General features: G+C 39.2%; 2 protein-coding genes across 5 annotated transcripts in view; both read left to right on the forward strand.

Moving 5' to 3' along the window:
- The window catches only part of LOC131192674 (zinc finger protein 91-like), a 131,227-nt gene that overhangs the window by 29,552 nt on the left and 74,391 nt on the right, over nt 1-27,284 (forward strand). Inside the window, exons 1-2 of one of the 4 annotated variants that reach the window (XM_058172048.1) lie at nt 15,230-15,329; nt 15,411-16,403. The exons of 1 other annotated variant lie outside the window; for it this stretch is intronic. In XM_058172048.1, the coding sequence (XP_058028031.1) occupies nt 15,999-16,403 (405 nt within the window). In that variant the 5' untranslated portion in view covers nt 15,230-15,329; nt 15,411-15,998. Of the gene's footprint in view, nt 1-15,229; nt 15,330-15,410; nt 16,404-27,284 lie in introns of those variants that run through there. 2 more of the 4 variants (XM_058172049.1, XM_058172050.1) reach the window with 2 other exon arrangements.
- Nucleotides 16,391-25,883, forward strand: LOC131192760 (zinc finger protein 501-like). Its single transcript, XM_058172254.1, has 4 exons — nt 16,391-16,403; nt 16,650-16,764; nt 23,021-23,150; nt 24,136-25,883. Exons 3-4 carry the CDS (start codon nt 23,117-23,119, stop codon nt 25,626-25,628), a joined length of 1,527 nt encoding a protein of 508 aa, XP_058028237.1. The 5' UTR covers nt 16,391-16,403; nt 16,650-16,764; nt 23,021-23,116; the 3' UTR covers nt 25,629-25,883.

Consider the following 27,284-nt stretch of genomic DNA (forward strand, 5'->3'; position numbering starts at 1 on the left):
CTGGTCCAATAGATAATGATGGTTTCAGGTTACGAAGGGCTTTTCAACATTATCTTCTGTAAAGTCCATATGTGTTAGGTCGTTGTTTCTTCTGTGGAGTCTATATGTGTTGAGTCGTTGTTAACATTTTGATACGATTGAGGAATGTTGGATATGAGCCATCACTGTTTACAAAGAGCTGATTCAGTTCTACAGAGGAATTATAGTCTTTCATTTGCCTCTATTTTCATTGTGCTCAGCGGCTTTATTAGGTTCGGAGGTCAGAGGAGGACTATGTTCTAGGTGAGGTGGTTGTTGAGCATAAGTGGGACAGTGCATAGGTTCATGTCGATCCCTGGAGCGCGTGCTCAATGTTTGAAAGCGATCACGCGCTCACTCAGACCTCTCCTGTTCCCGGATGGTCAGGATCTCACCTTCAGTTGATGTTATGCAATGCCTCCAAATGAACAGCTTGTTTGCGATCTTATCACTCATGACCTTATGGGCATTACGGAGACCTGGTGCACAGAAAATGCCCAGACTGTCCACTGGGGTTTCAGGCATTCCATCTTGACCCAAATAGGGTGATTTTGTCATAAAAGTCTAGGGAGACCACTGTTCCTCAGATTGCGGTTGTAACCCTCTTTGAAATGCCATAGGTGTCAGTTCTTGTTAGTCACGTACCTGGCTCCTTGCTGCGTGACCACAGCCCTGCCCAGCTGTTTCTGCTTTCCCTAGACTTATGATCATGGGGACTTTAACCTGCCATCTCATGTCATCACTACTCAGTTCCTCATCGGCCTTGGACCTGGCCAAGTAGTGGACTCGCACATTGGGAGGCACACAGATGTTATTTTTATCTGGACAGTGGATGGTGATCTGGTTTTAGAAGTCATTGAGCGTTATCATGGTCAGATCCTCTCTCCTCCCTGGACTTTCAGACCACCACTACAGAGACGATTCTGGTGGTTCCGTCCCCCTGATGGACAGAGAGGTTCCTGGAGCTTGGGCCATTCCTGAGGATCTGCCACTGAAGAACTAGTGGTGGCTTGGGAACTGGCCACCTGGGGCTCTTGACCGTGTCTCCTGCGGCCTCTGACCACGATCTCAGAGCTCCTTGGTTTTCTGAGGAGGGAGATAACCAGAACTGAGTGCCTGGAGATCAGCGTTCAGAGCTGATCGACACTAGTTAGGTCCTTTAGGACCTACCTAGTGGCAATGAGGCATTTTATGTCTCCTCCCTCATTGCAGCAGATTTTGGCTGTTTGGTGACCCGCTCTTCTTCAACAGGATGCGATGACCCTACAAGGCGTGCCGATTTAATGGTTATCTATATGATCGCTCAAATGGTTTGGATCAAAATTGGGTGGATCTGAGATGTTAGACCGTCTTGTTGAGATTGTTTGGGATGGATTTGATCCTGTGGCTCGAGGACATGGACAGGTTGCTGGGGAGGTTGAATGTCACCACATGTTTACTGACCGTGCCTGGTTGGTGCTAGGAACTGCTCAATTATAAATGTTTCTTTGTTGGAGGGTCATCCCTGCTTGAAGAGGCATGAGACCCTCTCAAGCTCTCCCAGATTATGTTATCTCAATGGAGATATGTCCTTCCCGGTACCTGGATGAAACTGTCTATCTAGACCCGTTCTAGTCTGGCTTTGCCCGGATACAGCCTGAGACGGTCTTGGTTGATGATCTCTGGAGGGCCAGGGATTATTCCTCTGCCCTGGTCCTATTAGACCTCTCAGCTTTTGATACTATCGACCATGGTATCCTGCACCGATTGGAGGTTAGGCACCTTTCGGTGGTTCTCCTCCTATCTCTCTGATCGGTCAGACAGTGTTAACAGAGGTTGGCCCAGGCACCTCACTTGTGGGGTGCCACAGGGTATTCTCTCGCCTCCTGTTCAACATCTATGAAAGCTGGGTGAGATCATCAGTGGCTTTGGGGTGAGGTACCATCTGTATGCGGATGACACTCAGCTGTACTTTTCACAGCCACCCCAACGGCTTCAAGTGCTGTCCCTGTCTGGAAGCCGTATGGGTCTGGATGGGGAGAACAGGCTCAGCTCAATCCAAAAGGAGTGGCTGTGGATCTACAGTCAAGCATCCATTGACTGTTGAAGCAGTTCACTGATGGAAATCAGCATTCTCCTGGATGGCTGTCTGTCTTTTGAAGATCATTTGTCTCTCCAGAGCTTTTACCAAGTTAGCCTGGTCCAGTTCGCCTTCTGACGGGATGCCTTATGCAGTCATCCTCGTGACATCGCTTGGATTACTGCGCTCTCTACATGGGGCTCTGAAGAGCACCTGGAGCTGTTGGTTCAGAATGCAGCTGCGGATAGAGGGCCTTGTGGCTCCCATTTTCTCGCAGACTGCACCTACCTGTGGAGTGCGCTTCAAGAAATTCATCTTCGCTCCAAGGCACTGGCCATGACCGTGGTGGGGTGACCTCCTTCACTTCACAGGGCTTATTAATGAAGATTTATGATTTGCGTGTTTGGAATGCACATGGACTAACGTTAATAAATCGTGGGAAGTGTTAACAGCCCAAGACTGAATTTAAAACCGGTAGGTCATCTGAAACTGCTTGAATTATGGAGTTTTTTATTTGACAGGCATTAACGAATGAGTTTGGAATAAATTGCTGTCTTTTGTTTTGCTTTTACAAACATCGTGTTCTGTGTTTTACTTGAGGCCAAGATGTGAATATTACAGACTGAATTTGCTAATGAGAAGAGTTTAATTGAATTAAATTGATCTTTGTGTGAAAACTTGACCAGCAGGATTTTACTGGGCGTTGTTTTCCAACTTTTTTTAAGAGGAAATTAACAGCTTGTTTATGCATTTTATGATCTGAATAACAAAGGAAGAATTTTCTCAAAGTTTAAGTTGAATGAAGCAGTAATTTTTTTCTTTGTTGTGAGGAGAAAAATGGCTGTGTTTAAGCTGTGAAGTTATCTGTGTTCTCTGTGACTATGAATTACTGTTGAAATAAATAAAATCCAAAATAAATCTTGCTTCAATTAAAATTACTGTCCTTGATCTTCATTAAGACCCTCTGCAAAAGTGGTTTGAAATATTAGTTTGAAAATTTTTCTCAACAACTTCAGAATGCAGCAAGTTATTGCTTTAAAATTGGGAAAAATAGCAGGATTATCGGATATGGATAATTTGACATTGGAAATGAAAAATGAAACAAGAAATGAATGAAAATTTTACAAAGCAAACAGTGAAATGACAATTATTAAAGATGAACTTGAGCAGATTCATGTACATGATGAAAAAGTGGATCGGCAAATTGGTGAAATATTTTACAAAAATGAGCAGCAAGACAAGAGAATTTGTCTCCTGGAAAATGAGGAAATACAATTTGGTTATCAAGAATTCAAGAAGAAAAGGTAGATAAATTGAAACAGTGGGTTTTAAAATGGATTAATGATCTTGATGCTTACGTTTACAATAGCAGATTTGGCAAGTGTTTTTAGAATTGGTTATAGAAGGCAAAATGGTTCAACAGGAATGTGTTTCAGGTTGCAAATCTTTAAGCTGGAAGTTATAGGTGAGAGAGATATGCTTTGAAGTTTGAAGGAAGACTATTCAAGTCTTCCGGATATATCAAAAGAAGAAAGAGCATGGAGATATTTTTTGAAGCCAATTACGAAGATTTTAAGAGATAATGAAATTAAATATAACTGGAGACCACCACAACAACTAAATTTTTTTTTATAAAGGAAGGATCGTACAATTACCCGGACATAGATGCAATACTATATTTACAGGAGCTTGGACTGATCAAGGAGGAGGATTTAATGGAGATAAAAGATCAAATGCTTAAGATGGGTGGAATATGGAAACATCAACTGAAGAAGAAAAAGGGGCTATTGAGGCAAGACCTAAAGGGTTAAGAGGAAGAAATCTCACCTGTGTTGGTAACAGAAGAAGTCGTGAGGATACAGCAGGAGAAGAAGCAGATAAGAGTCTTGAAAATATGAAGCTGAATGGGAGAGAGCTACCACTTTCTTTTTCTTGAGTGATGAATTTAAATAGACAGCCCAAAAGAAGTGACCCGGACATTGGTCCCTCTCATTCTCTTTATAAGTGAAACCGATGAGGATGTGGGGAAGAAGATTGTTATTTTATTGTTTGTTTTGTCTTTTCTTTTTTTTTTGTTTTTTGTTTTTATATTTAAATGTCTGTTATATGGGAGTTTAATGTTGGGTTTGGGCGAAAGGAAGAGGTGGGATAGGATTGAAAATTTACAGTTTAAATGGGAGTCATAAAAATGTCATGGAATGTGAAGGGTACAGGAATCAGATTAAAGAAGAAGATTGGAATTTAAGATTAAAGATTTACCAGATATTTTATTTTACAAGAAACCCATCAGAAATCTGAAGATTCAAACAGAATGTATATAAAAGGTATGCAAATATATGAAAAGCATTTGGAACTTCAAAGCCAGAGGAGTTGCAACATTGATATCAGATAGGGTGTATTTTGAAAACATCAAATTTTGGATGAGGATGGAAGATATGTAATTGTGGAAATCTTAATGAGGAAAAAGTGACACTTGTTAATTTATATTTACCGAATGAGAAACAAAGAGAATTTCTCAAAAAAATAACAAAAATTTTGGAGAATGAAAGTGTAGAAGGAGGCTCCAGTGACGTCACCCTCCTGCTGGGTGCTCAAACAGAGCACTCCGTGTTAGAAGATTGTAAAAGTCAGTGAAACAGAAAATAAATCACTGTTCACTGAGCTTAGCATAATCTCTGGGTGAAAGAGATTATCAGAATTGTGGAAGAGTGGCAGGTCTGACAGGGGGTTTGCTTTTAAGAGCGAATTTTCCTGGATTTATGAGAATTCCCTCCAACTTCAGCCCTGTTTTTATCAGGAAAAGGAGGAATGTTTCTGCTCTGAGAACTTATTAAATTGATTGATATTCCAAGCAGACGGAATTTCACTGGCGTTGAACTTTGATGTAGAATCAACACGGCAAGTACCGACTCCCTTTGAAATTTGAAACCTTTCTTTGTCTTTGATTAATTGACTTTTAAAATGGCGTCTAAAGTGAAAGTAAAATTTTTGCGATGAAGCAGCGTTACTTGTGGATTGTTACAAACGGAGTTTTTTATACTGAAAGGAGGGAAGGAGTTATTAAGTTTGAATTCCTGATTCTTTTGAAGACAGAATGGCAGCTAAACCTTTAAAGCCTTCTGGAAGGGATCTGAACAAGTCTTGAGGAAATATTGAAAGAACAATTAAAACTTTCTGAAGATAGGCAAAAGAGATGATGGAGAATTTTAATGCAAAAATAAGAAGATATTCTTATGGCAGTTCAAGGACTGAGTAAAAATTGAAGGATTGGAAGTGGAAATGCAACAGATCTCTCAGTCAAATAAGTATTTAGAAGATGAAATGAAAGGTGTTCAGAAAAAGTGGATCAAATGAAGATCAGGTTGTGATATTACAATATAAACTTATGGAAGGAGCTCTTAGAATTGGTATGCAGAAGAGCGTGGAAGACTTAAGAAAAATTATATCAGAAGCATTGGCTGAATTTATTGAAGCGGACCCCAAGAGGTAGCTTACCAAATTGATAAAATATAGAGTTAATTCTTGGATTGCAAGACAGAAAGCTTCCTCGGGACATTGTGGTTTATTTTGTGAAAAGGACTATGAAATCAAATTCTGCAAGTTTCATATCAGACAACTTTAAAATTGGAGAACAGGAGTTGAAGGTGGCAACCTTCAAAGTAAAGTCAGGATCATTATCTGTGGGACTTAAGATACCGGAGGAGGAGCTTCAGTTGTCTGCTTCAAAATCAGGAGGAATAATGGCAATAGAATCTTGTCATGGAATGTTTGGCTTGAATTCAGCTCAGAAAAGAAGGAAAATATTTCTACTTGAAACAATTAAAAGAGATTTGTTTGCAAGAGACATAAAATTATCAGACCAAAAATATTAGTTAATTCAAAATTGGGTAATTTATGCATCAATTTGGAAAAAGCATGGAATTGTTGTATATATCAGGAAGGATATACCAGCTAATGATTGGCAGATATTCAAGGAAGATTTATTGCTATTGAACTGGTGATGCAAAAAGACTTTGTTGATAGGTATTTACGCACCTAATCAGCAACAAGAAAAGTTTTACAAATGTTACATGAGGTTGACCTCTGGGATTATAGTTGTTTATTTTATTAGGAGACTGGAATGGAGTAATTGATACAAGAAGGATAAGAACTTCCTAAGAAGATACCTATACATGCAAAATTACCAAAATCTTTTTGAAATGATGGAAGACTTTGAGTTTAGAGATATATGGAGTTTAATGCAAATAAGAAGATATTCTTATGGCAGTTCAAGGACTGAGTAAAAAAATTGAAGGATTGGAAGTGGAAATGCAACAGATCTCTCAGTCAAATAAGTATTTAGAAGATGAAATGAAAGGTGTTCAGAAAAAAGTGGATCAAAATGAAGATCAGGTTGTGATATTACAATATAAACTTATGGAAGGAGCTCTTAGAATTGTGGTATGCGAGAAGAGCGTGGAGAAGACTTGAAAAATTATATCAGAAGCATTGGCTGAATTTATTGAAGCGGAAAGGTAGCTTACCAAATTGATAAAATATATAGAGTTAATTCTTGGATTGCAAGACAGAGAAAGCTTCCTCGGGACATTGTGGTTTATTTTGTGAAAAGGACTATGAGAAATCAAATTCTGCAAGTTTCATATCAGACAACTTTAAAAATTGGAGAACAGGAGTTGAAGGTGGCAACAGTCTCAAAGTAAAAGTCAGGATCCCATTATGGAAGCTGTAAACTAAGAAGATAGAGGACTTCCGTTGTCTGATTCAAAGCTTCAGGAGGTAATGAAATAGAATCTCGTCATGGAATGTTAATGGCTTGAATTCAGCTCATATAAGAAGCGAAATATTTCACTACTTGAAACAATTTAAAAATGATGTGATTTGTTTGCAAGAGACACATATAAAATTATCAGACCAAAAATATTTAATTAATTCAAAATTGGGTAACCATTTTGTTGCATCAGCTTTGGAAAAGAAGCATGGAATTGTTGTATATATCAGGAAGCATATACCAGCTAAGCTAATTGAGGCAGATATTCAAGGAAGATTTATTGCTATTGAACTCGTGATAGATGCAGACTTTGTTGATAGGTATTTACGCACCTAATCAGCAACAAGAAAAGTTTTACAAAATGTTACATGAGAGGTTGACCTCTGGGATTATAGTTCGTTTATTTTATTAGGAGACTGGAATGGAGTAATTGATACAAGAAGGATAAGAGAACTTCCTCCAAGAAGATACCTATACATGCAAAATTACCAAAATCTTTTTGAAATGATGGAAGACTTTGAGTTTAGAGATATATGGATTACGGAATCCAGATGAGAGAGATTTTACTTTTTCTGATAGGCATCAATCTTTTCCGCATTGATTTATTTTAATTTCTAATGACTTGCTTTCTAGGGTGAAGAAAGCGAAGATATTTTGGTGTTTAACTGACCATAGCCCAGTATGGATGGAATTATTACAAGGAAAAAGGTGGTAGAACATGGAGGTTGAATGAAAATCTGTTTAGATATGAGGATAATGTAACTTATTGAAACAGTTAAAAGAATTTTTGATTTTAATATGTACAAAGGGACACCTATAGGAACTGTGTGGGAAGCAAAGCGTTTATTAGAGGATATTGATTTATTTGGACAACAGGCAAAGGAATAATAAACAAAAGCAGCGTAGATATTTGGAAGAAGAAATTCAAAGGAAGCAACAGTTATTAATTCAAAACCCACAAGATCATAAACTTAAAGAGGCTATAAAAATATTACAGAGTCAATTTAATATGTTAATGGCAGACCAGGTGGCAACGAATATACAATATGCTAAACATAATACTTTTTGTAATGCAAATAAACCTGGGAGATGGTTGGCATATAATTTAAGGAAGAAACAGAAAGCACGTGTCATACAAAAAATAGAATATAAAGGTAAAGAGACATATCAACAGGATAAAATTAAAAAGGCATTCTCAGAATTTTATACTGCACTATATGCAAAAGACAAAATATTGGATAGGGATATTTATGATTATTTGAAAGATTATAAGGTGAATATTCTAACATTAGAACAGAGGAGGAGCTGAACCGGCCGATAGCTACTGGAGAAATAGTGGAGGCAATTAAACAATTAAAAATGGGGAAAACCCCTGGTACAGATGGTCTTACAGCAACTTATTATAAAAAAACACAGGATGAAATATTAGGCCCACTTAAAGAATTATTTAATCAGATACAATTAGGAGTGGGAATACCCCCGTCATGGAAAACATCTTTTATTTCACTGATACCGAAGAGGAGCAAGACTGCTCTAAACCTGGTAACTATAGGCCGATTTCACTTTTAAATAATGATTATAAGATTTTTGTAAAATAATAGCAAATAGATTAATGTTAGTTTTACAACAAGAATTCATACTGATCAATCTGGTTTTATAAAAGGAGGCAGATGAGGAATAATGTTAGACAGATTATTAATATATTGGAATATTTGGAAAAGAAGAATACTTCAAGCACTTATTTTTTTGGATGCAGAGAAAGCCTTTGATCGATTGCATTGGGATTTTTTATTTAAATTAATAGAGAAAATGCAATTTGGAGATTGTTTTATTAGAATAATTAAAGCGATTTATGGAGAGCAAATAGCACAGATTATAGTAAATGGTAGTTTGACAGAAGTTATTAAGATTGCGAAAGGAACAAGACAGGGATGTCCCTTATCACCATTATTGTTTGTTTTGACTTTGGAACCATTATTAGATAAAATACGAGAATTAATGAAAATAGAGGGAATTAAGATTAGACAATATGAGTACAAAGTTAGAGCTTTTGCAGATGATGTAGTGGTTACGTTAATGAATCCTATAAATTCAAGTAGATTTTTGTTGGAAGTAATTGATAAATATGGAAAGGTATCAGGATTTAAAATAAATCAGAAAAAAACAAAAGTGATAATTAAAAATATGTCTATACAACAGAAACAAAACTAGAGGAAATGACAGGATTTGAGGTAGTAAAAAAGGTTAAATATTTAGGGGTCTATATTAGCTCATCGAACAAGAAACTTTATAAGAATAATTATGACTTGCTATGGCAAAAAGTTCAGAATGATATGAATGGCTGGAAGAAATTGCAGTTATCCCTATTGGGAAGGATTGCGGCTATTAAAATGAATGTGTTACCTAGATTTTTGTTTCTGTTCCAGATGATACCTATAATTAAAAGGATAAAAATTTGGAAGATTGGCAGAGTGGGATTAATAAATTTATATGGCAGGGTAAAAAGGCGAGGGTTAAAATGAAAATAATACAGGATTCACGGGAAAGAGGTGGTTTAAGAATGCCTAATTTTAAACTATATTATGAAGCAGTAACCCTCTCAGTAATAAGTGACTGGTTTAACTTAACAGAGGAAAGAAATCTCACCTGTGTTGGTCGAACAGAAGAAAAGTCGTGAGGATACAGCAGGAGAAGAAGCAGATAAGAGTCTTGGAAAATATGAAGCTGAATGCAGGAGAGAGCTACCACTTTCTTTTTTCTTGAGTGATGAATTTAAATAGACAGCCCAAAAGAAGTGACCCGGACATTGGCACGTCCCCTCTCCCCCATTCTCTTTATAGAGGCGAAACCGATGAGGATGTGGGGGAAGAAGATTGTTTGTTTTTTATTGTTTGTTTTGTCTTTTGTCTTTTTTTTTTGTTTTTTTTTTTGTTTTTTTATGTTAAATGTCTGTTATATGGGAGTTTAATGTTGGGTTTTGGGCACAGAAAGGAAGAGGTGGGGATAGGATTGAAAAATTTACAGTTTAAATGGGAGTCATAAAAATAATGTCATGGAATGTGAAGGGTACAGGGAATCAGATTAAAAGAAGAAGATTGGAATTTAAGATTAAAAGAGATTTACCAGATATTTTATTTTTACAAGAAACCCATCAGAAATCTGAAGATTCAAATAGAATGTATATAAAAGGTATGCAAATATATGAAAAAGCATTTGGAACTTCAAAAGCTAGAGGAGTTGCAACACTGATATCAGATAGGGTGTATTTTGAAAACATCAGGTAATTTTGGATGAAGATGGAAGATATGTATTAATTGTTGGAAATCTTAATGAGGAGAAAGTGACACTTGTTAATTTATATTTACCGAATGAAAAACAAAGAGAATTTCTTGAAAAAATAACAAAAATTTTGGAGAATGAAAGTATAGGAAAGTAATTGTAGCTGGGGATTTTAATTAATCAGAGATAAAATAGATAGTACTAACCCCACTGCTGTGGAGGAGCAAATAAAATGGGGATTTTAAAGTGGATGCTCAAACGTGTAGTGGATGTGGAGAGAGGTTAAAGGAACTGAAAGAGTATACACTTTTTCTCTAAGATATATAATACATATTCCAGAATTGATTATATTTTTCTTTCTAAAGATTTGTTGAATAATGTGGATAAGGTAGATGGGAATTTTAAAGATTCTGATCATGCAGAAGTTATGGTGGATTTAGATTTTAATTTTGAGAAAAAAGAAGCTATTGGAGATATGAGGAGAAACTGTATAAAATGAAAAGGATAAAAATGGATACTTAAAAATTGGAGGAAAGTTGGAGATTAAATGATAATGGGAGGTTAAATTTGAAATTGTTTGGGATGCGATGAAAGCGGTGTTTAGAGGAGAGTATTAAATTATCAAGTAGGAAATATAAAATTATAAAATTAAAATGGAAAGAGATAAAACCAGATTAAAGAATTGGAAAATCAATTTTGCTTACTAAAGAAAAAAACTTGAGGAGCTTAATATGTTAAGAAATAAAATGATAGAAGAAGATACAGAGTTGGTAAAAGAAATTTGAGATATTTAAATAGGAATTTTTGAATTTAGTAACAGAAACTCTAAGTTATTGGCAAAGATGGCAAAAATAAAAGAGAGAAGAGAGAAATTGGAGCTTTGATAGATGATAAAGGTATAAGATGTTACAAAAATTAAAGAAATGTGAAGTGGTTAGAAATTTTTTCAGAATCTATATTCAAAGAAACCAATTAATCGGGAAAATTGCAAAGTTATTTAGAAAAGTATGTGGTGAAAATTGATCAAACATATAAGGAATTGATGGAAGAAGATATAACACAAGATGAGATTAATGGAATTATACAAAAAATAAAATTAGGGAAAGCTCCAGGTGAGGATGGATTACCTGTTGAGTTTTATAAAGAATTTAAAGAATTAATAATACCAAGATTGCAGAAATTATTTAATGGAATATTACATGGTGGAGAAGTTCCTTCGTCATGGAACAGAACGGTGATATCCCTAATTCCTAAACCAGATAAAGATTTAGAAAGGATTGAGTCCTATCGCCCATTTCTTTAATTAATCAGAGATAAAACAGATCACTAATTTCGTTGTGGAGGAGCAAATAAAATGGGGATTTTAAATAACTGGATGCTCGAAACGTGTAGTGGATGTGGAGAGAGGTTAAAGGAACTGAAAGAGTATACACTTTTTCTCTAAGATATATAATACATATTCCAGAATTGATTATATTTTCTCTCTAAAGATTTGCTGAACAATGTGGATAAGGTAGAGGTGGGAATTTTAAAGATTCTGATCATGCAGAAGTTATGGTGGATTTAGATTTTAATTTTGAGAAAAAAAGAAGTTATTGGAGATATGAGGAGAAACTGTATAAAAATGAAAAGGATAAAAAATGGATACTTAAAAAATTGGAGGAAAGTTGGAGACTAAATGATAATGGGGAGGTTAAATTTGAAATTGTTTGGGATGCGATGAAAGCGGTGTTTAGAGGGGAGAGTATTAATTTATCAAGTAGGAAATATAAAAATTATAAAATTAAAATGGAAAGGGATAAAAACCAGATTAAAGAATTGGAAAATCAATTTTTGCTTACTAAAGAAAAAAAAATCCTTGAGGAGCTTAATATGTTAAGAAATAAAATGATAGAAGAGGATACAGAGTTGGTAAAAAGGAATTTGAGATATTTAAATAGGATTTTTTTTGAATTTAGTAACAGAAACTCTAAGTTATTGGCAAAGATGGCGAAAAATAAAAGAGAGAAGAGAGAAATTGGAGCTTTGATAGATGATAAAGGTATGTTACAAAAAATTAAAGAAATGTGAAGTGGTTAAAAACTTTTTTCAGAATTTATATTCAAAGAAACTAGTCAATCGGGGAAAATTGCAAAGTTATTTAGAAAAATATGTGGTGAAAATTGATCAAACATATAAAAAATTGATGGAAGAAGATATAACACAAGATGAGATTAATGGAATTATACAAAAAATAAAATTAGGGAAAGCTCCAGGTGAGGATGGATTACCTGCTGAGTTTTATAAAGAATTTAAAGAATTAATAATACCAAGATTGCAGAAATTATTTAATGGAATATTACATGGTGGAGAAGTTCCTTCGTCTTGGAACAGAACGGTGATATCCCTAATTCCTAAGCCAGATAAAGATTTAGAAAGGATTGAGTCCTACCGGCCCATTTCTTTAATTAATTAGGATGCAAAGATATTTACTGCTATTATAAGTAATAGATTAAGTAGATTTATAGATAGATATATAAGTTACAACCAAGTTGGTTTTGTGAAGGGCAGATATATGAGTGATATTGTTAGAAGAGTATTAAATATTATAGATGTAGCTGAATATAATGGTGATAAAATTGGTATAGTATCATTGGATATTTTTAAAGCTTTTGATTCTGTACAATGGGAAGCTATTAAAGTAATTGTGGAGGCTTTAGGCTTTGGTAATAAGTTTATACATGTTATTTCAAAATTGTATCAAAAAAGTAGTGCAAGAGTGAAGATGAATGGAATATTAACTGAAGAGATAAAATTAGAAGCGGGTACGAGACAAGGATGTCCCTTGTCCCCAACATTATTTTTATTGGCTATGGAAATCTTGACAAAAATGATAGAGAAAGATGAAGAATTAGAAGGATATAAGGGATATAAGATAAATTTGTATGCGGATGATACTTTAATTATTTTGAAAAATATAGAGAAAGATCTGAAAAAGATATATAAGCATTTGAAAGAATTTGAGGAAATGACAGGTCTGAAAGTAAATTGGTCAAAATCAGAATTATTGATGGATAGTAATGGTAATGAGCGCGAGAATATGCAAGAGCAATTTGGGATAAGGATTAAAAATACATTGAAATATTTGGGTATAATGCTTTCACTCAAGGTTAAAGAACTGAAAAAACTTAATTATGATGTGGTGATGAATGAAATTGAGAAGAAGATAGATAAATATAAAATGTTAAAGTTGTCTTGGTTTGGTAGAATTGCAATGTGTAAGATGATGTTGCTGCCCAAGTTTAACTTTTTATTCGAGATGCTACTGTTAAATTTGACAGAGAAAGATATTGAAGGATATCAGAAAAAATTGGACAAATTTTGCAATGGTGGGAAAAGACCTAGATTAGTGAAGAAAATGTGGTATCAAAATCAAAAGGAAGGTGGATTGGGAATCCCCAAATTATTTAATTATTACTGTGCATATGGTATCCGGATAGTGGTAAAAATACTTAAAGGTGAAGATAATCATTGGAGAGATTTAGAGTTAAGCGATATAGAGAAATTTGGATCAAGGTGGTTTTTAGATAAAGCAAACTCAAAATTAGAAGTTATTGGTTAAAGGGATTAAGTAAAATGTGGAATAAATTTGTTAAAATTTTAATTCCGGATATAATCTTTTGGGGGAAGACAATTGGAAATTGGCTGATTAAAAATAATATAAGACGTAATGAACTGATTAAAGATGAAAATATAGAAATTATTATAGATTGGTTAAAAGTTTTAGAAAATGAAAGGAGGAACAAAGAAATTATTGAAAAATTAGGGTTAAGCTGGTTTGAAAAAATACAGATAGAAAAATGGACAAAAAAATTAAGGGAAAACTATTCAACAAATAGATGTGAAACTGAATTTGAATATCTAGTATCTCGGATTATGAAAGATAAAATTGGGCTAAAGGGACTCGTTAGCAGGGTTTATAAGATTATTAACTCTGATGAAAAATTACAAAGAGTGATGAGGATAAATTGGGAAAAGATCTTAATATTGAAATACCAGAGTCAGATTGGAATGTGAATTGGAATAGTAGAATAGAATAGAATTAGAATTGAATTAGTCGAACGACTAGCCTTGTGGTGCAACCAAAACAATCTGGAACTGAACACACTCAAAACCGTAGAAATGGTGGTAGACTTTAGGAAAAACCCTTCCATACTTCCACCTCTCACAATACTTGACAACACAGTATCAACAGTAGAAACCTTCAAATTTCTAGGTTCCATCATATCGCAAGATCTAAAATGGACAGCTAACATCAAAAACATCATTAAAAAAGGACAACAAAGAATGTTCTTTCTGCGCCAACTCAGTAAGCTCAAACTGCCCAAGGAGCTGCTGATCCAATTCTACAGAGGAATTATTGAGTCTGTCATTTGCACCTCTATAACTGTCTGGTTCGGTTCTGCAACCCAACAAGAAAAACACAGACTTCAGAGGATAATTAGAACTGCAGAAAAAATAATTGCTACCAACTTGCCTTCCATTGAGGACCTGCATACTGCACGAATCAAGAAGAGGGCCGTGAAAATATTTGCAGATCCCTCGCATCCTGGACATAAACTGTTTCAACTCCTACCCTCAAAACGACGCTATAGAGCACTGCACACCAGAACAACTAGACACAAGAACAGTTTTTTCCCGAAGGCCATCACTCTGCTAAACAAATAATTCCCTCAACACTGTCAGACTATTTACTGAATCTGCACTACTATTAATCGTTTCATAGTTCCCATCGCCAATCTCTTTTCACTTATGACTGTATGACTATAACTTGTTGCTGGCAATCCTTATGATTTATATTGATATATTGATCATCAATTGTGTTGTAAATGTTGTACCTTGATGAACGTATTTTTTCTTTTATGTACACTGAGAGCATATGCACCAAGACAAATTCCTTGTGTGTCCAATCACACTTGGCCAATAAAAATTCTATTCTATTCTATTCTAAATGCTCCAAGGGGCTCAAGCTTCCTAGTCACATTTCTTGAGGTGAATTTCCTACTCAAACCCTACGTAAAAATGGGTTTTCCTCATCATAGTTTAGCTTTCTATTCCTTTTTCAGGATCTTCCTTTTCTTTCGTCAGAAGAGGCTGGAGGGGTCTCTGCCCTTTCTTCTCCTCCCTTTGCTGAGAGGTTGAGCGAATGATTTCAGAAGGGCCCCTGTATGTATTGAATTAAAGAAATGAAATAATTTTCCTGATCGTGGCCTTCATCCTCTCCATCATCCTCTCCTTTTCCCTCAGACGCGATCCTCTTTCCCGCCCTTTATACAATCCTGGTACTTTGCGGCAAATCCACCAGGGGGCGATTTCCGCCAAGAGATGGGAAATTCAGGCGCTTCCCTATTGGTCCACTCGAGGGCGAAAGACCCGGCTGCCTTTGCAAGAGGAGGCGGGGGAGGAAATGACATCACGAACGCTTGCCGCTCTAGGACGTCGCACTCGCGTTCCTTAACCCCTGGGGCTCCGCAGGGGGCGGAGAGGCTGCGGGAGAGTCGGGCGGGGGGGAGAGAAGCAGGGCGGCCTCTCCAGCTGCCTCCTTCCCGGCCCTGCGCTGCGATGAGCCCTTTGGGGTGAAGTTTGTTCAGTTATTCGGTGGCTGAATTCCACTTTCTTTCTAATTATTTTTCTTCCCATCTCAGATACAGAAACTCGAAATTATTTGTAACCTTTGCAAGGCAAACTTTTCTCCTGCTGGGAAAAAAAGAGCGGAATAACTTGGAGGGATCAGAGTCCTGAGGCACCAGAAATGGTCCTGTGAAGGAAAAGGCATCTGGAGACCCAGAAGAGTCCTTGGAGCCATTTGGAGTTGCTCTGCAGGAGAGAGAAAGGATGGAGACACAACCTTTGGGAAAGGAGGGAGCCGGGAAAGGCCCTTCAGCTGCTCAGCCTGGGAAGCTCTGGACAAGGACTGGGCAGAAGATCCTGGAGGAGGAAACCATCCTCCCTTCAGAAGTTCAGCCCTGGAACTTCATCCAATATCGGGAGGCTGAGGGTCCCCGAAAATTTTGCAGCCACCTCCATGACTTTTGCAGGCGATGGCTGAGATCAGAAAAGTATAGCAAAGAGCAGATGCTGGACCTGGTGGTTCTGGAGCAGTTCCTGGCTCTCCTGCCCCCAGAGATGGAGAGCTGGGTGCGGGAGTATGGAGCAGAGACCAGCTCCCAGGCGGTGGCCCTGGTGGAAGGCTTCCTCCTGAGCCAGGCGGAGAAGCAGAAGGAGCAGGTCGAGATGCAGGTGAGAGCTTAAAAGAGAGTAGAGAATCTGTTTCAATACTTCACCCCTCCTTCCCAAACCTCTCTGACATTCATAATAGGTGGAGATGTCCCACCAATTCTTGTAGGACATTGTTCCATTGTTTTCTCACTCAACCTCACTGATGGATATTGGGGGCATTTAGGTTCCATTCCGAATATAAGAATCCACTTTATGCTGTGTGATGTACATTAATTCTGCTTCTTTTTTCCTTCCTCCTATTTGAAGTGTTGCACTGTGGAGATCAGAGATCCTGAGGGAAAGAAGAACCCATCAAATCCCGCTCAGGAGCTGTTTTTCAGGAGAATCCCTTGGGAAGATCAAAGTCAGGACACCTCAGGAGGTAATGGAAGATCCTTCACTCTCTTCTCTTCTATAGAATACCTCCTCCTATTTTGTTAATTAGGCATTTTGAAATTTTTTATTCCTTACAGAGAAACAAAGAATGGAGTTTTCTGGTTTTTATGACGGAGATCAAACAGTGGTTGAACCTTCAAATCAAGTAAGAAAGGGAAAAGTTATTAGATTTGTATTCTCCCTTCAGGAAGTGAAGCGGGTGTGCAGAGTGCTTCTATTTCCCCCTCTTGTTTGGACTGGGTTATTTTTGTGTTCTTCCACAACATGGAGAGCAGAATAGTAGGTTCAAGTTGCTGTCAGCCAGCATAGCTTCCTCTGGTTATTTTGTTCTGCCAGGTACTCCTCCAACTTTGAGTTTACATGAAGTAATTTTTAAAAATCCTTCAAGAATTAGGAATAAAATAGTATCACAGAGGCAGGAACTGCTAGACCTTCATTCTTTTTGTTATTTATCGACTTCAGAAGGTAACGATTAACAGAGTTGGGACCTTTTTTGTCATCTAGTCCAGCCCCCCACCCAAGAAGACCCTATACCATTTCTGACAGATGGTAGTCCAGTCTGTTCTTGAAAGCTTCCAGCGATAAAGGTCCCACAACTTCTGAAGACAACCTCTATTCCATTGGTTGATTGCTCCCACTGTCAGAAAATGTCTCCTTATTTCCAGGTTGAATCTCTCCTTGTTCAGTTTCCATTCATTATTCCTTGCCTGGTCTTCGGGTGCTTTGGAAAATAGCTTGATCCTCTTCTGTCTATGGCAGCACCTCCAATATTGGAATATTGCTATCCTGTCTCTCCTGGTCCTTCTCTTCACTAGACTAGCCATGCCCAGATCCTGCAACTGTTCTTCATATGTTTTAATCTACAGTCCCCTAATCATCCTGCTTGCTCTTCTCTGCACTTATTCTAGAGTCTCAACATCTTTTTTATAGTGTGGTGACCAAAACTGGAAAAACAAATTTAATTGGTTGTCTACTAAGGCTCCAAGGTCCCTCTCACAGTAACTGCTAATAAACCTGGTTTTACCCAGTCTATATGTGTACTTTTGGTTTTTGTTATCTAAGTGTAAGACTTTACTTTTCTCTACATTGAATTTCATTTTGTTAGATAGGGCCCAGTGTTCAAGTCTGTCAAGATCCATCTGGATCTTGAGCCTATTATTTAAGGTTGTTCTTTGATTTGGAATTCTTCAAAGCTAATGAAAAATAACTAAATGCTCACATTTCCCCATTACCATTTTAAAAAAGTCTCGTTTATAACCTGTAGTTCAAAAATAAGCAAATCTTATTAAAAAGCAAAGAGACCATGTATCTGGTCTCTTAGCTTCCAGTAATACTTCCATTATATATTTCTAACATTGACAACTCAATGTTTCTTGTAACTCTTTGTAGATTGCTACTGGCAGGTCATCAGGGCCTGGTGTTTTGATATTTCTCTGTCTTTTAATCGCCTCTACTAATTCTACCATTGTTATTCTTTCATTCAACATCTTCTTCACTGTTTCCTACAGTTTTGATAAGTTGGCTTTTTCCAAATATTGTATTCGTAATCATATAACTTCTTATAAAACTCCTGGACCCTGATCACTAACAGCATCCCACTAACAGCATCTGTCAATATTCCACAGATATAGGAGAAGCAAACAGATCACAGATCAGTTCCTTCAGGTTCAATCACTCTTCAGTATCTCAATATCTCAATGTTGCAATCAGTTAGGTTTATAATCCACAAGACCTGCTATGTCTGTAATTTTTGCTATTGAAATGTTCCAATGTTCCACGATACCAAGCTAGTCCAAAATCAATCCACACAGGCCTTCTTAGAAAAAAGAGATTAATTTAAAGAAAAAAAAAACAGTACGCTGATGATACGCAGCTGTACTTCTCCACCCCAGGCCACCCCAACGAAGCGGTTGAAGTACTGTCCCATCCCGTCTGGAAGCCGTACGGGTCTGCATGGAGAGAAACAGGCTCAAGCTCAATCCCTCCAAGATGGAGTGGCGGTTGGGGGCGAGTCATTGGCCCCGATGGAAAGGGTGCGCAACTTGGGCGTTTTCCTGGATGGGCGGTTGTCTTTTGAAGATCATTTGACGACCGTCTCCAGGAGGGCATTTTATCAGGTTCGCCTGATTCGCCAGTTGCGCCCCTTCCTAGACCGGGATGCCCTATGCACAGTCACTCATGCTCTGGTTACCTCTCGCTTGGATTACTGCAATGCTCTCTACATGGGGCTCCCCTTGAAGGGCACCCGGAGGCTTCAGTTGGTTCAGAATGCAGCTGCGCGGGTGATAGAGGGAGCCAGTCATGGCTCCCATGTAACACCGCTCCTGCGCAGACTGCACTGGCTACCTGTGGTCTTTCGGGTGCACTTCAAGATTTTGGTTACTACCTTCAAAGAGCTCCATGGCTTAGGACCGGGTTACTTACGGGACCGCCTACTGCTACCGATTGCCTCTCACTGACCCGTGCGCTCTCACAGAGAGGGACTCCTCAGGGTGCCGGCTGCCAAACAATGTCAGCTGGCGGACCCCAGGGGAAGGGCCTTCTCTGTGGGGGCTCCCACCCTCTGGAATGAACTTCCGCCAGGACTACGACAACTTCCTGACCTTCGGACCTTTCGCCGCGAGTTGAAGACCTACCTATTCATTCGCGCAGGACTGGCATAGAAATTTTAAAAATAAATTTTTAGCACTTTTAAGATTTTGATTTAATTTGGGGTTTTTTATGTTTTAATAGTTTTAATCTGGCCTGATGTCTAATAAGATTTTTATTATTGTTTTTATTGTATATATTGTGTTGTTTTTTACTTTGGCTGTGAACCACCCTGAGTCCTTCGGGAGAAGGGCGGTATAAAAGTCTAAATAAACTAAACTAAACTAAACTAGAAAGGGAAAAAATATTTATCTTCTTTCAATTAGTATTTGTAATCCATAAAGCCCGCTGAGTCCCCAATCTTTAATACTCCAATGTTTTACATTATTGAAGCTAATCCCAATAATCCAAAAGATCAATCTACCCAGGCCTTCCTTTATATAAAAGTTCAAAGAGTGAAGAAAAGTATTTATAATCCAGAAGCCCCTCTAAATCCCCTGTCTAATTCTCTGGTGTTCCAAGATATAAAGGTAAAGTCAAAGTCATCTTCTTCCCATGTTCTCAAAACAAATTTTTATCTTCCATTTTTCCCTTTGAGCATTCAAAGGTATTTATAATCCCAAAAAATTCAAGGGGAATCCTTTTCTGCAGCTACCACCTATCTCGCTTTTTCCACGATAGTTTTTTAAAAAAACTCTTCAATCTGCTTCTAAAAACCAGGTGCAACACCAGGTGAAAACAAAGTGTCTACATTAAGCCTGGTCACTTCCAAAATGTTCTTTGTTGATAAGATAGAGTAGGGTAGGGTAGGGTAGGGTAGGGTAGGGTACAGTAGGATAGGATAGGATAGGATAGGATAGGATAGGATAGGATAGGATAGGATAGGATAGGATGTGACCTTGGAGGGACCTGGTGAGGCAGGAAACCCTACACCAGTGGTTCTCAACCTTTATAGTGCTGGGAGCCCTTTAATAAAATTCCTCACGATGTGGCGACTCCAACCGTAAAAAGCGGCAAACTGTTTTTTTAAATTTATCGTGCCTGAAACCGAATTGGATAGTGATCTGAACTACTTGCAATTGCCTTGAGGATGGAGGCATTAAAGCGGAGACTCCTCCCGTATTATGTTTATCACGCCTGAAGCCAGATTAGGCTAGCGATTGGGAATGATTGCAGCTGGCTTGAGAGCTGGTATCAGAGCAAAAATTTCTCTCTTTTTTAATTCATTGCCTCAATTTGGCTGATTTGAAACTGCAGCTGGCTTGTGGAGTCAACATTGGGCCGATTGACTCGCAAGTATACTTCCCATATTTCCAATGGTCTTAGGCGACCCCTGGCAAATCGTCATTCGACCCCCAACTGGGTCCCGACCCACAGGTTGAGAACCGCTGCCCTACACCATTTCAAACCAATTGTTATGCAATTGATTCTATTTTGTCTTTGACCAGTATGTGTCACCCTACTCTCTTTTACTTTTCCAGAATGAGTTGGTAAGTCAATGAAAAAAAAGGAAAACTTTCACTGTAGCCCACTACTAAGGGGAAATAATTCATTAAAAATACTTTTATCCATATGCATATTTTGAATTATATTTCTTTTTTTTTAAATGTTCAGTCCATGCTTTCTCTTTCATTTTAAAATTAATTTTCCAGTCGCTTCTCTCTTTTTCCTTCGTGATGGTGAACCTATGGCATGCGTGCTACAGGTGGCACGTGGAACCATTTATGTGGGCACGTGAGCGTTGCCCTAGCTCAGCTCCAGTGCTCATGTGCGTTCCGACCAGCTGATTTTCGCACCTTCCGGGTTAGTGGAAATGGGGAAATGGGCAGTTTCCGGCCTCTGGGTGGGGGCGAAGGACATTTTTGCCTTCCTCAGGTTCCAAAAAAGCCTCTAGAGCCTGGGGAGGGTGAAAAAAACCCCAAGCTTTCCATGCTTTTGGCACACAACGGCAAAAGGTTTTGCCATCACTGGTCTACTTCAATGGATTTGTAATCAGCCCAAAACGGGTCTGGATGGGGAGAAACAGGCTCAAGCTCAATCCCTCCAAGATAGAGTGGCTGTGGATGCCGGCATCCCGGTACAGTCAGCTACTGACTGTTGAGAAGTCATTGGCCCCGATGGAGAGGGTGCGCAACTTGGGCATCCTCCTGGATGAACGGCTGTCTTTTGAAGACCATTTGACGGCCGTCTCCAGGAGAGCTTTCTACCAGGTTCGCCTGGTTCACCAGTTGCGCCCCTTTCTAGACCGGGATGCCCTATGCACGGTCACTCTTGCTCTCGTGACGTCCTGTCTGGATTACTGCAATGCTCTCTACATGGGGCTTCCCTTGAGGAGCACCCGGAGGCTCCAGTTAGTTCAGAATGCGGCTGTGCGGGTGATAGAGGGAGCCGGTCGTGGCTCCCATGTGACACCCCTCCTGCGCAGACTGCACTGACTACCTGTGGCCTTCCGGGTGCGCTTCAAGGTTTTGGTAACTATCTTCAAAGCGCTCCATGGCATAGGGCCGGGTTATTTACAGGACCGCCTGCTGCTACCGAATACCTCTCACCGACCCGTGCGGTCTCACAGAGAGGGATTCCTCAGGGTGCCGTCGGCTAGGCAGTGCCGGCTGGCGACGCCCAGGGGAAGGGCCTTCTCTGTGGGGGCTTCCACCCTCTGGAACGAACTTCCCCAGGAGTCAATGACCTCCGACCTTCATGAGCTTAAAACACATCTATTTATCTGCGCAGGACTGGACTAGATTTTAAAATTTAAATTGGTTTTAAATGGGTTTTATTATGTATATTTTTATTTTTAATTATTCGGCCATTTGTAATAAGTTTTTTAACTGATGTTTTATTTTGTATTTATATGTATATTTTTATTTGGCTGTGAACTGCCCTGAGTCCCTAGGGAGATAGGGCGATATAAAAATACGAAAAATAAAATAAATAAATAAATAAAACTTTCACTCGGCGGTTTTCCTTGGAGAAAGGAAATCTGTGCCCTCCCTCCTTCTCTCGGAGTCCATCTTTTCTTTAATGTATTTGTGGAATTAAACTTACTTCTGGGTAGAAATTAGACTATCCTTACCCAGATCTGGCAGATTGCTTCACTTTACACTTCTATCTCTGCTTTCTTCGTCCTGGCTGTCGCACCTCCAATTCAGCCATTAATGGCCGGCTTCTTCTCTGCCTGTCAGGAAGATTTTCCGGATCCAACAAAGTGGATGGCTGTCCACTTGTGATCGACAGAAAGCACTTCCTTTCTTCATCACCTCTACAGGTAACTTTGGCTCCGAAGATCCTCCAGGCAGGCAGAAAGCAGTTGGGCTGGACGGACCTCCGCTCACCACAACTGTCTTGCTCCAATGTCAGCATGGTCTCCTTTGTTACACTGTAGAACCAGGTATCACCAATTCTATGCCTGTGCATTTGGTTTTTCTTTCCTAAATGTAGAACCTTCCATTTCTCACTGCTGCTTTTCATTTTGTTAGATGGGGCCCAATCTGTTGATACATCTATATTTTGAGTCTATCTTCTGGAGTGTTGGTATTCTTGTCAATTTAGTCCTGTCTTCAAATTTGAGGAATTCCCCTACTATCCTCTTGTCTAAATCATTGATTAAGACGATCAGATATTGCAAATCCTCCTGTTCTTTTTTCTGTGTTCAGGAGAGTCTTGTGTCTTTCGAGGAGGTGGCTGTGTATTTCTCTGAGGAGGAATGGTCTCAGCTGGATCCTAACCAAAAAGCGCTGCATTCGGAAGTCATGCTTGAAAACCATCAGAACGTGGTCTCTCTGGGTAAGTGTTTTCTACTCCCCAATCAGAGAGTTCAAGAACACACATTATCGTTATCTTTTTTTAATTAAAAAATCATTGATCAGTTATCGTCTCCTGGGAGGGAGAAGGAAATGATCTGGCCTTGTACTCCAAGGAAGGAAACCATTCCAATTTATGACCTAGCCCACTCCCAAGTACTTAAGACGCATTCCTAAAATTACGAATGTTGCAGCACCACGGCTGTCATTCACATTTACGAATGACAGCAGAGTCCCTGCAACAACATTTGCCCTACTTATACCCCCATCCCATCACGCCAGGACTTATGTTGTGACAATGTAGGAAGCTGTTGGTTTTTTTGCCTGCTTCCGTGCACCCGAACCCTATTCTCTGCGAACCAGATCCTGCCAAAGATCTAAAGTCGGTAAGACATTGGAGCAGCAAAATAGCCATTCCTGAAACCTCTCAACCTATGTCGTCTCAGTGCGAAAAGCGTTTACAAGCCAATAGGGGGCTTCAAGCAAGGGATTTTCTTCCAAAATCTCATCGCTGGGATCAAGGAACAGGCTGAGCAGGAGTCCAGCCTGCCAGTTGTCGTGGAGCAGCTGCTCCAAGGTACACCGGGAATGAAGGAACTAGTTTCAAAATTGTTTCAGTTCTCACAGATCTCTGCTGAAATTAACCCACCCGAATAATTCTTAAGTTTTCTCCTTATTTCTCCTTGGATGTTTCCCCTCATTATTCCTTTACTCAAAGCTAACTTTGAGTAACATTTGCATATATATATAGATAGATAGATAATTGTAAAGAAAGATGTTTTTTAGATGTTTTCAAAGGTTTCATGACTCACAAATATAGAAATCATCATGTCTGTATCACACCCCTGTAAGCAAGCAAACAACCTAATGGGATTTTGGAAAATTTAAGAAGGAAATTTGTTCGATTTTCTACAATTTGATCTTTTTCTCTAATGTTACCATTTTCATTTCTCTATTTTTCTTTGAAGGTAATAATGGGCAGGCGAATCAAGATTCCTCTGAACTGTTCCAAGCGATCAATGCTAAAGATGGAAGGGAGAAGTTTGGAATTCGAATGGAAATTGAAAGCCATGATAGAAACCAGTCAAATGATTGGAATCAGGAAAGCTCATCTTCCATCGATGCTCTGATGCAAGACTTTCTTGCCCAACAGGAGAAACTAAGGGAAAAATATACTGGAAAAAGTGTGAAGTTAATCAAAGCTAAATTACAAGTAAAAGAACACAATTTAACCCAAAACCAAGGAGAAGATGCTATAAAAAGACATTACAATGGGAAATTCATTCTTTCTCTTGGAAATAAGTCCCTTAAATCTCAAAAAGTGATTGACACAAAAGAGAAACCTTATAAATGTTTGGAATGTGGAACATTTTTCAGAACAAGCAGGCAACTTACTTCCCATGAAAGGATTCACACAGGGGAGAAGCTATACAAATGTAGAGAATGTGGTAACAGGTTCACAAGGTGTAGTAGTCTTATTTCCCATAAAAGGATCCATTCAGGAGAGAAACCATATAAATGCATGGAGTGCAAAAAGACCTTTGCTGAAAGAGGTAATCTTATTTCCCATAAAAGGATCCATTCAGGAGAGAAACCATATAAATGCATGGAGTGCGGAAAGACCTTTGCTAAAAGAAGTAATCTTACTTCCCATAAAAGTATCCACTCAGGAGAGAAGCCGTATAAATGTACAGAGTGTGGAAAGACCTTTGCTCGAAGAGATAATCTTATTTCCCATGAAGTGATCCACACAGGGGAGAAGCCATATAAATGCATGCAGTGTGGGAAAATCTTTACGCAAAGCAGTGGACTCAGTAGCCACAAAAAGATCCACACAGGAGAAAAGCCGTATAAATGCATGGAGTGTGGAAAGACCTTTACTCACAACAGTAATCTCAGAATACACAAAAGGATCCACACAGGGGAGAAGCCATTTAAATGCATGGAATGTGGAAAGACCTTTGCTCAAATTGGTCATCTTATTTCCCATAAGATGATCCACACAGGGGAGAAGCCGTATAAATGCATGGAGTGTGGGAAAACCTTTACTCGTAGTAGTGGTCTTACTATGCACAAAAAGATCCACACAGGGGAAAAGCCGTATAAATGCATGCAGTGTGGGAAAACTTTTAGGCATAGCAGTGGACTCAGTAACCACAAAAAGATCCACACAGGAGAAAAGCTGTATAAATACATGGAGTGTGGGATAACCTTTACTCAAAGAGGTAATCTTATTTCCCATAAGGTGATCCACACAGGGGAGAAGCCGTATAAATGCATGGAGTGCAGAAAGACCTTTGCTCATAACAGTAGCCTAAGAATACACAAACGGATACACACAGGGGAGAAGCCGTATAAATGTGTGGAGTGTGGAAAATGCTTTGCTCAGAGTGGATGTCTGTCTTCTCATAATTGGATCCATGCTCGTGAGAAACTATATAGCAATAGTAATTCCTCTTAGACTTTTATACCAATCCACAATGCTTTACAATACTATCTGAGCAGTTTACAAAGTCCCCAGCAGCCTACATCCTCATTTTACCGACCTCAGAAGGATGAAAGGCTGAATCAACCATGAGCCTGTCCGAATCAAACTCCTGGCTGTGGGCAATTAGCCTGTAGTACTGTATTCTAGCCATTGCCCCACCATTTCTATAGCTTTTTATGTATATGCATATTATGCCTTTCTGATCCAAATGAGATAAGGTTGAATCCATTGGTGAAATCTAATTCTTTTTACTACTGGTTCTGTGGGCATGGTTTGGTGCGCGTGGTGTAGCTTGGTAGGCATGGTAGAAGGATACTGCAAAATCTCCATTCCCAGCCCACTCCAGGGGAAGGATAGTGCAAAATTCCATTACCTCCCCCTCCGAGTCCAAAGCGGCAGGAGACAAGGGCTACTTTGCTCCACCAGCTGGAGCAAATATACCGAGCGGAATGTGGATGCCACACAAAATGAAATAGAGAAAAAGAGACAGAATGAAAGAGAAAGAATGTGAAAGAGAATGAGAGACAGACAGACAGACAGAGAAAGAATCAGAGAAAGAGAGAGAATCAGAGAGAATCAGAATGAAAAAGAATGAGAGACAGAGAAAATGAGAGAATTGGAGAGAGAATCAGAATGAGAGAGTTGGGGGAGAGAAAGAATGAGAGAGTGGGAGAGAGAGAAAGGGGGAAAATGAGGGAGAGAAAAAGAATGAGAGAGTGGGGAAGAGAATGAATGGGAGGGGAAGAGAGAAAGAATTAGAATGAGGGAAAGGGGGAGAGAGAGATGAGAGAGAATGAGAATGAGTGGGAGAGGGGGAAGAGAAAGAATGAGAAAAAGTGGGAGAGAATGAGTGGGCTGATTACTCAGCTGGAGGGAAAACTCAAAGAGTGCTCAGCAGACCAGCTTGAGAGAGAATGAGAATGAGTGGGAGAGAATGAGTGGGAGAGAGAGGGAGACAGAAAGAGAATGAGGGGGAGAGAGAAAGGGGGAGAGAAAGATGAGATTATGGCGAAGGTTGTAGAGTTGTAGAGAGTATGGTGGCATATCAGTTTCCCCTACACCTGGATGAAACTGTCTATCTAGACCCGTTCCAGTCCGGTTTCCGGCCCAGTTACAGCACTGAACTGCGTTGGTGGATGATCTCTGGAGGGCCAGGGATAGGGGTTGTTCCTCTGCCCTGGTCCTATTAGACCTCTCAGCGGCTTTTGATACCATCGACCATGGTATCCTGCTGTGCCGGTTGGAGGGATTGGGAGTGGGAGGCACTGTTTATCGGTGGTTCTCCTATCTCTGATGAGACGGTGTTGACAGGGGGCAGAGCAGGTGCCTCACTTGTGGGGTGCCGCAGGGTGATTCTCGCCTTCTGTTCAACATCTATATGAAGCCGTTGGGTGAGATCATCAGTAGCTTCGGTGTGAGGTATCAGCTGTACGCTGATGATACCCAGCTGTACTTTTCCACACCGGGCCACCCCAACGAAGCTATCAAAGTGTTGTCCCGGTGTTTGGAAGCCGTACGGGTCTGGATGGGGAGAAACAGGTTCAAGCTCAATCCCTCCAAGACAGAGTGGCTGTGGATGCCGGCATCCCGGTACAATCAGCTGAGTCCGCGGCTGACTGTTGGGGGCAA

Source organism: Ahaetulla prasina, chromosome 2, assembly GCF_028640845.1.
Source record: "Ahaetulla prasina isolate Xishuangbanna chromosome 2, ASM2864084v1, whole genome shotgun sequence".
NCBI classification, from domain to species: Eukaryota; Metazoa; Chordata; class Lepidosauria; order Squamata; family Colubridae; genus Ahaetulla; species Ahaetulla prasina.